Consider the following 10019-nt stretch of genomic DNA (forward strand, 5'->3'; position numbering starts at 1 on the left):
GGATTAGAGTTTACATGCTTCTCAAAAAAAGAAGATAGTCCTAAGTTGGCACAAGATGCATTGTATAATCCAAAATAAGAGGACAACATTAAAAGATGGTGTCTCATACACCATAGTTACACCTCTAGTGCTTTCTCGGCGGACTCTTTCCTGTAAAAATATTAACCATGGGGAATGAGACTTAAAAGTCCCAGTAACTAAAAATTAATATGTAATGATGCATGCGGATGTAACTAATCATGCGATTGCTAAGTGGGCACACAAAACATTTAACCGAACAATACTTTCAAAAAACCGAACAAGTATTTAATTTGCATGACTACACCTTATATCCTCCTTTCGCCATGCTCGGACCCAAATTACTTGGCCAAAGGTGAGTTGGACCAAGCGACACGCCACTCATTGGGTCCAATGAGAGCTTACCACGTGGTAATAATAACCGAACAGAAATTCCCATTAACACCATACATTAAAATACCCTGACAAGTCATGCATCATTCAAATATCCAAACAGGAATATATCCGAATAATAATATCTCATTATGATAAACAAAAATAAATTTTTTAACCCACTTAGCAATAATTTCAAACAAGTATATACAGTATTTATTTTCAATAATTTATAATTTTTTCAAACAATAAAAACAACACATAACCATTCACAAACACACCCATCACAACACATATATGGTTACCTTGTGTCTTGAATAACAAGTTCCCCTTCACAACTCCCTTTCACCACTATCTTTGTCAACACAATCTACATAGTTATTTCATAATACTATATATTAATTTTACATTAAAATACATAACTCTAATTTAAAGAGTTAGAAAGTCTTAGATCTATAAACCATATTAACACTAATTTAAGATTTATGCCTCATTTAACTTCTCAATTTTTTCTAAAATTCTCATACCCTAATAAACTATTTTTTTATCCTCAATCACTTCTCGTATCACAATTTCATCCTTCTATATTCTAAAAATTCGTCCAAAAATAAATTAAAAATTTTAAAATTATCCTGAAGCCTCAAATCACCTTCTATAACCTCAAAAATACCTATTCATACTTAATAAATATTTAATAATCATAGGTTTATCCCTACATCTCAGATTCCACATAAAATTCAACTATATAGATCTAGATTTTAACTCAAAAATTCTTAAACATGAGTTTTAACCTCAAAAAAATATTCTATAATATTTATTATCCCTAAGAGTTTTAACCTATATTTTTAATCCATCATATCATCAGATTAACTATCATATAGAAAAATTCTAATCAGAATATTTATTCTATCCTACAAAATAATCATATCACTAGAAAGCTAATATTTATTTAGAAAATAACTATAAAATTTATTTTATAATTAAATAAATTTTAAATGCTAATCTAAACAGGAAGTTAGAAATACCTGAAGAAAAAGAAATAATCCCCCCTTGCAAGAAGACGCCGAGCAACGTGAGAGGAAGAGAGAAAAATAATATAAAAATGAGATTGTGGGTCCCAAAATTATATTAAAAAAAACTATAGGTCTGAATTTAATTATTCAAACCTTGGGATCATTACTTGCAATTTTCTCTAAATTGCATCTGGGCCCTTAGTTGCAATTTTCACAATTGCATAAATTTTTCTTTTCTTCCTTCCTCTGCACGCTCTCGCTTTCTTTTATACATGAAGAATCCTTTCCTCATCCCACATCTAACCGACGGGGGACTTCTACACCCTCCTTTCTTTTTTTTTTACTTTCTTTTCTTTTTTTTAAACTCACACACACATAATAATTTTATTTTAAATCTTAAAATTATATTAACAAAATATTTCTTACATAATTTTAAACCTAAGTTTTTAATTCATAATTAATTTCTAACCATATTATTATTTCTGAATAATCTCAAATAATATAAATTCCTATTATTATTATTTATTTATTTTTTTAAATAAAAACTTAAATTTCACAACAATTTTTTTATCTAAAAAAAATCAGGATGTTACACCTCGTGCTGCAACTGGCTAGAACAACTATGTCAATTCTTGTACATATGAAAGTGGTTATGTCTGAATTTCCTATACTCAAGATTCTCTTGCACATTTACAAGAATTGAGTTTAGTATATTTATAAAATAAAATATCAAATTGTATAGCATGCTGCATATAATTGTATACCTTAATCTTTTGATTCCACCACTTCTCCGATTGAAACAGTATTCTTTTCGCTATCCCATCCTAAACTGTTCTCTTTGTTCAACAGTTTGTCCCATATATTCCAATCTTTCCTCAAATTGTCCCATTTATTCTTCAACTGCTTCTTATCATAGCCTTTATAGCTCAAAGCATTGAACTGTTGCATTAGCGCCTCCCAACCTTCCTTTAATAAGGTAGAGCCTTTACGCTCATTTTTTTTAACTTGCTGGAGAGCTATTTAATGAACAATTTGGTCTCTTCGGTAGTTCATAGTGCCTTCTCTTTACTCATTTTACTATCAAAATATCATATTCTCAATAAAATGAAATTTAAGGAGTAAAAATCCATAATTGAGTTAGACTTAAAATATTAAAAATTTTACTATCCTTTTTTTATCAATGAAAAGTCAGTAATAATTGTATTTTTTATTTTTTTGGAAACAAAGAGAAAAAGATTATTCGACCATGGTTAATTAACCACTTGTTATCTTAGCCACGCATACTTGTTAAAAGAGGCTGTTATTCAAAAGCAGCCACAATTAGATGGTTGACAATTTTTGGACTTACTTAAAAATTCAAATCATATGATTCAATAGTATGTATTAAAATAAGCAAGTTTGACTGGAAATTTGTAGTCTTTCTCATCCCTTCATCAGTTTTCGAAAAATGAATGAGCTCAAATCCTATCAAAACAAACTGAAGAAAAAAAACAAAGCAAGATAAAACAATCAATAGATCAGTCACCAGAACATATTCCCAGAACACCATGTCATATTCCCAAAACATCAACATATCAACAGAACAATCACAAAATATAGTCATAAATAATGATCAATCTCATCCATCTTATACATGTTCTTGTTTTGCGTAGAAGATAGCAATCAAAAGAAGGCAATAAAAAAAACCTCACAACAGTCACACCAGAACAGAGGCTTCACGGTGGTCCTAAAAAGAAAAGAAACAGATCAGATTGAAGAGCAGAACAGAGGACCACCATTTCATCTATTAATGCAAAAACAGGGCACCACCGTTTTCAGATCTAACAAAAAATGCTTGGAGGCTATCATACCTTGCAGATCGAAGAGCAGATCAGAGAAGAGGTTCGGAGTTCGACGAGCTGGATTGAATGTTCACTTTTGCACTCCATAGGTTGCAAAACCAGCTGGTTAGAGTTCTCTCAGCTCTGAAATGTCATCCAAGTCCCAAAATGAGCTTGATTCGTGAAAGAGATGAGGAGAAATTAGACGGTGAAATGCAGCGATCGTCGATGAAGGAAGGAGGAGCTCAGGGAAGGAAGAGATTAGGAGCTCTGGATCTGTGAGATGGCAGAGGAGAGGCAAAGAGAGAAGAGACGGTTGAATGGCGGACGAGTGGCAACCGAGCAAGATGAGAGCAGCAGCAAAGAATGAGAGGCGCAGCTCAGTTGCACGAACGAGAAAGGAAAAGATATGTTCAACTACATAAGTGAAAGGGTATCATGGTCAATAAACATATTAGGTATCAGCCATAAATGCCCAATGCCATAGATCACATTTCAAAAGTAACACCAAGGAGCTTTGCAAATTTTTCCGTTTCAAATGTATTTGGAAGCTAGTTTTGAAAGCACATTCCATCTAAGAAAGAAACCCAAACAACATTTTACATTGAAAAGTTAAAAATCTACTTTTGAAATGTAAACGTGAGTATATCCAAATGCATACTTAGTTACAATATATTCAATACCAAGAGGATGGCTAAAAAGCTAAATTTATTACTTAAAATTTAAAAGTGAAAAAAATAGGCATTGAAGACAAATATATGAATAACTTTTATGCCATTAAAATAATACACCTTGCTTGAAGAATGGTATTACATGGTACAAGTTGTACAACAATGCAACTAAGAAAGCTTTTAACTTTTTGTTTTTTTCCTTCCTTTTCTTCTATTCTTTCTTTCTTCAATTCTTTAAAGATCAAGGTACCTATTTAACTATAAAATATATATTTATCAATAAATTTCTCATTCCAATAAAGATTGAGTCCTTATAAAATTTTGAGGAGCTCAGCTGCTTTGCTTGAGTAAGAATCAATAATTTTAAAACACAAACCTCCCTTCTATTTTTTAATTTTTTTCATCTACCCAACTCTTAATTGATTGTTAAGTCATATATATTAGACCAAAATGCCCTTTTAAAGTATTATGTAAAAATATTTAAAATATAAAAAAATTAATGCATATGTTTTTAAAATTTTATTTATATTTTAAAATTTTTAATTAATTTTAAATTTTTTATTAATTTTTAAGAAATATAAATATAAAATTTTTCTAAAATAATATTTCAAACCTGTATATAAAAAACATATTGAAATAGTATTGTAATATAAAATAAAAAATAAATTGATCAATATAATTTATGTTTATTTTCTTTAAATTTATTTAATTTAAACATAATATTAACTATTTTCATAATTATTTAAAGTTCCTTAAATTGAAAGAGATAGAATATAAAATTAGATTATGAGGGAAAACTAATAATTTTAATTTTTCAACATAATTAAAAATAAAAATTAAAGTATATTATAATATTTGATAAAATATTCCAAATGGTACTAGAAATTGGATTAAATGTGAGTTTTAAACATAAAGAGGAGGTCTTTGTAATTTTAGTAAAATAGAAAGAGTTCATTGTAATTTGTTCTTAAAAAAAAAAAAACAGAGAGTGACATACAATATTTTTTGACCAGTGACATGCAATTCAATCGCACATAGTTTTGCTTTTGCATTTCAAAACCTAACCCCATATATGAACTTTCTTGACAAAGTGGTAAGGTCACAGTTGTACATTTACTACGTGATAGATGGATAGATCCCAAACTAGTCTTTTTCGCGTAATCATAACAAGAAGAGAGATAGCTATGCTGTAGTACTACGTTTTTATTTATAAAAAAAATTATTATTTTTTTATTTTTTTTATATAAATAAAATTACACATTTTATTTTAAATCTCTCCTCATATTTTATATAAAACAAAAATATTTATTACACATTTTTTAAATCTCTCCTCATAATTTACATTAACGAGAAATAATTAATATATGCTTATATTGATTGATATAGAAAATTTTTATCCAATTTCTTTATATTTAAACATAATTATTATGGTTAACTAATTTTTTTAAATGTGTGATATAATTTTTTTCTCTTATATATAAAAATGGAGGGAGTATTAAACATTAAAATTTTGTTCAATCAAAATTTTTTTTTCTTTTTGATGTTGATCGAATGTTCAATCAAAATAAAATGGGGGGGAAATTATTAAACAAGGATTCAATTACTAAACACTTTCTTATTTAATATATAAACAGTTTTTAACAGTAATTGGCATACTAATATGCTTCTTGTTCCTAAAAAATATATATTATTTTTTTATTTTTAATTCTAATATTAAGTTGCTTATATTTTGGACTAAAATTAAGTAATATTTAAAATAATCTTTTTCAAATGAATTTACAAAGATTAGTATTTGATTGTTTGAAAATTTTTCAGTAAAAAATCTTACATTAAAACAAAGTATAGTAATAAAATTTTTATGTAAGGAAAGTTATGTAGCACATTTTCAGAATAAGTAATTATTTAATCTCTTTTTAAAAAATATATGATATTTTTGAGGAGATATATGTTGAAAATATAAAATATTTTTAGTATTTTAAGAGATAATTATAACATTTTTTTAAAGTGACTCTAATGAATAGATCACTTCATATTTATTTTAGATAAAATATCATATTAAATATGAATAAATATAAAAAGATAGTGTTAATTTAAAGATAAATAACTACTTTCTTTAAAATGAAAAATGTCTTATATTTTAAAATAAAAGGAGTATATTTTTTTTTTTTGGGATAAAAATTGCATATAAAGTTTTAACTAAACGCTTCGCCATTTGTTTTCAATCACGACAATTAAAAGTAAGGTGTGTTGTTATTTTTGTAACCTATATTAACTCATTTTATTTTTATTTAAATAATAGTATTAAGCAATAAAAAAGTTCCTTTTTATTCTGCTTTTCTTAACTGTCAAATCTAACAAATTCAGCTGAGGGGTGAAACTAAGCAAATGATTATCCCATTAAAAGTGCACATTAACTTTCCGCTATATTTCTCGGGGTTAGTTAGATTCATTTAACTTCTCTTTTAGGAAAATATATATATATAAAAAAAGCATTAAAATCTTTTTGTTTGTTAGTGTATTGTGATATGATTGGCTCAATCCAAGTCTCTCACTACAAAACAAAAAGCGCTTCGCCTGGTTAAATAAATATATCATCGCAAAATTATTCAAAAATTTCAAACCATAAGAGAGAGAAAGAGACAGAGAAAGTGAAAGAGTGAGAGAGAGAGAGAGAGAGAGAGAGAGAGAGAAGCTGCAGATTTTTGGTATGCGAAGCAGAGGCAGCAACAACAAAACAGAGCACTTTGGGTATGAAACGATGTCGTTTCGAGGGGACGATCAGAATCGTGACCTGAACAGAACCCTAGTCACGGCCCTAATCCACCATCGACGAAGAAAGAACCATCTAGCTGGTCCAACGTCTGGCTGAAGAACACCAAGCCTCTCAAGCATATGGTGGTGGCCATGCAACTCCAGTCCCTTTCTCCTCCCGACGATCCAAATCCAAAACCCTAAGTCCCAATATTTTCCCAATGGACTCAACCCTTCTCTTGTCCGACGAGCTTCTCCTCAGAATCTTTGCCAAGCTTCCCGATTCGCAGAGGAAGTCCATTTCTCTTGTCTGTAAACGGTGGTTGAATTTACAGGGCGGCTTGTACGGACCCTCAAAGTGCTCGACTGGAACTTCGTCTTGTCGGGTAGGTTGATTCATAGATTCCCCAATTTAAATCATGTTGATTTGGTTCCTGGGTCGTTCATTTCGCCGCGGAATTCGGGTATTTATCTTAGTCACCGGCTTGTTTCGATGCATATTTTCTGGATTCTACCCCAATTGGTGTTTCGGGGAGGAGAAAAATCTGCTTCCTGTTGATGTTGTTGATAGCGGTCTGAAAGCTCTTGCTAGTGGATGCCCCAATTTGCGTAAACTGCAGGTTATTGGTGTTAGTGACGTGGGTTTATTGAGTGTGGCTGAAGAGTGCTCGACGTTGCAAGAATTGGAATTGCAGAAATGCGATGACAATGTGTTGCGGGGGATTGCAGCATGTGAGAATCTACAGATCTTGAAATTGGTTGCAAATGTTGATGGGTTCTACAGCTCGGTGGTCTCTGACATTGGATTGACTATTCTAGCTCAAGGTTGCAAGAGACTGGTCAAGCTTGAACTTAGTGGATGTGAAGAGCTTTGATGGGATAAAAGCAATAGGCCAATGCTGTCAAATGTTGGAGGAATTGACTTTATCAGATCATCGAATGGATGATGGGTGGTTAGCAGCAATTTCGTTTTGTGAGAACTTAAAGACTTTGAGGATCCAATCATGTAAATGGATCGATCTAAATCCTGGACCTGAGGAGCATCTGGGTTCTTGTTTTGCTCTTGAACGTTTGCATTTGTACAAGTGCCAATTACGGAACAAAAATAGCATGGGGGCTATATTTCCAGTATGCAGGGCTGCGAAAGAGATTATCATCCAGGATTGCTGGGATTGGATGATAGTATGTTCAGCTTTGCAAGCATCTGCAGGTAATGTCCACTTCTGCAGTTCCTGTTCTTTCCCCAATTACACAACATGATTGAAATTTTTTGCCACTTTGTATCTATTGTTCTGTATCAAAATATTTTTCAAGTCATTTCTACCCTCTTAATTTTCTTCCGTTTGTTATTTTATATTGCTCAAGTGTACTGTGAATGTATAATGCCAAAATTTGTGTGTTTTATGCATTACTATAAATAGTGTAATATTGATTGTCAATTCTGATTCCTCATTGAGAGAAATGATATATGTGTGTGTGGAATTCAGGACTACAAACAACCTCAGGTTATGTTTAAATTGATTAAAATGAGAAGAAGCCAAGGAAAGTCAAGTTTTAAGTGTGAAATTTTATTGTTGGATCATTTAAAGTTATTATATTTTTTCCTACTGTTCTCATCCATTTTCTGCCATGTAAACATATCTAAAGAAAAATTGTTGGGTTGAATTCTAAGTGAAATCAAATGTCACACTTAAAATTTCATTCCTGTCCATTCTCTTCAATTGAAAATTATTTCAAGAACCTCTGGTCCCAGTGCAATGATTTGGTCTTTTGAAAATGTTTTCTTTCAAAAATTCACGTTAACCTGGGTAACCAGTTTCAATCTCTCGGTACAACAAGTTTACAGAAAAACTTTGCTGAGCTTTTCTTATTGAAAAACTAAATCTAAGAATCTGGGCAAAAATTACATTAATATGATCTTAACATAGGTAAATACTCCCTAGGTTAAGTTACTATCATATTGAGAGATCTGCTATAAGATTTTAAGAATGCTGTTACTAATTTAAGTTAGTGTTTTAAATAACTTTGGTAGAAACTATCCTAAAACATTACACCCTGTTTGATAAATACAGGGGAAAGGTATATAATCCAGTATGTCTATTATGAGCAAGTGATGTGTAAATCGATATGTGCAATTTCTTTGACATCTTGGTTATTATATTAATATATCTTTCTCTGTCATTTTTTTAATCAAAGACACTCAGTGATTTCGCACTTACAATTGTGTTTTTCATTCCAATTTGAATGATGAACGAGCCAACAATTAGTCCCTAAAACCTAACCTAATTCTAACTTTTAGCTCTTGGAGGTAATTAGAATTTTGAAGATCTTTGACATGCTTTATGGTTAGTTGGCTCTCCAAATTTCACTCCATATATTTTTCCTGGATCTTTGTGAACCTGGAAAAAGAAATCAGTGGGCAGACTTGACTGTAAAATCACCATTGGGAGATGGTTTAATATAATATCCCAAACACCTCTCTCTACTAATGCATTTTGTTCAAGCTATAAGCACGTGTCATGTTCTTGGGGGGGAAAAAAACTGATAGCTGCTGCTCTATTGCAGGTGGGTGAAGCTTTTAAGCTTAGAAGGATGTTCATTGCTAACAACAGAAGGTTTAGAGTCTGCAATTCAATCCTGGAAGGATCTCCAAAGCCTTAGAGTAGTGTCCTGCAAGAACATAAAGGATAGTGAAATCTCACCCTCTTTAGCAACCATATTCACCACACTTAAAGAATTAAGATGGAGTCCGGATACCAAGTCTCTTCTTCCATCAAGTCTTTTGGAGGTAAGCATGGGAAAGAGAGGAGGTAAACTTTTCAGAAGAACTTGACGATGCCTGAAATTAGTCGAAGTGTAATCATAATAAAAGATGATAGTAATAAAGTAGGCCTCAGTCATAGAAACAGATTATTGTTACTGACTCTTAGTGAGAGTTGTGCCAATATAACTTAGATACCAACAGTTGAAGTATGTTCTGATTTCATCCATCAGACTGAGGAAGAAATCTAGAGATGTAATTATGTAATAAAATTTAGACAGTTCACTCTAAGTAGTATAAGCCCCTGTTCAATGTAATTTTTTATTGCCCATTTATTTTGCAATTAATGTACTCTATTTTTTGAGGTAAACTCACATTATTCAACTTGAGGGAGGGAAAAGTAGGGGGGTGGGGGGGGGAGTATTGAGCAAAGTCGCTTCAAAAATTCTTCATTTTTTAGTTTTTTTTAATAATAAACTCTGTACCATTCAATTAAAAAAAAAAAAAAACTCTGTACCATGTGTAATACTGCATCTACAGGAGATTAAAATTTTCATTGTTATGCTTAGCAAGTTTCATTTATTTTATATTTTTGCTATTAGAAACAAGATAA

General features: G+C 30.9%; 1 protein-coding gene across 1 annotated transcript; it reads left to right on the forward strand.

The window, feature by feature from the left end:
• The first annotated feature begins 6562 nt into the window (after positions 1-6562).
• On the forward strand, positions 6563-9790 carry LOC129300269 (F-box protein At5g07670-like). Its single transcript, XM_054938813.1, is given in 7 exon segments — positions 6563-6825; positions 6828-6975; positions 6978-7146; positions 7148-7510; positions 7512-7813; positions 7816-7855; positions 9211-9790. Coding segments are annotated over 7 exon segments (1329 nt in total). The 5' UTR covers positions 6563-6786; the 3' UTR covers positions 9479-9790.
• The last annotated feature ends 229 nt before the right edge of the window (positions 9791-10019 follow it).

Source organism: Prosopis cineraria, unplaced genomic scaffold, assembly GCF_029017545.1.
Source record: "Prosopis cineraria cultivar Desert tree isolate PC_DT_omini unplaced genomic scaffold, ASM2901754v1 PC1510, whole genome shotgun sequence".
Taxonomy (NCBI): Eukaryota; Viridiplantae; Streptophyta; class Magnoliopsida; order Fabales; family Fabaceae; genus Prosopis; species Prosopis cineraria.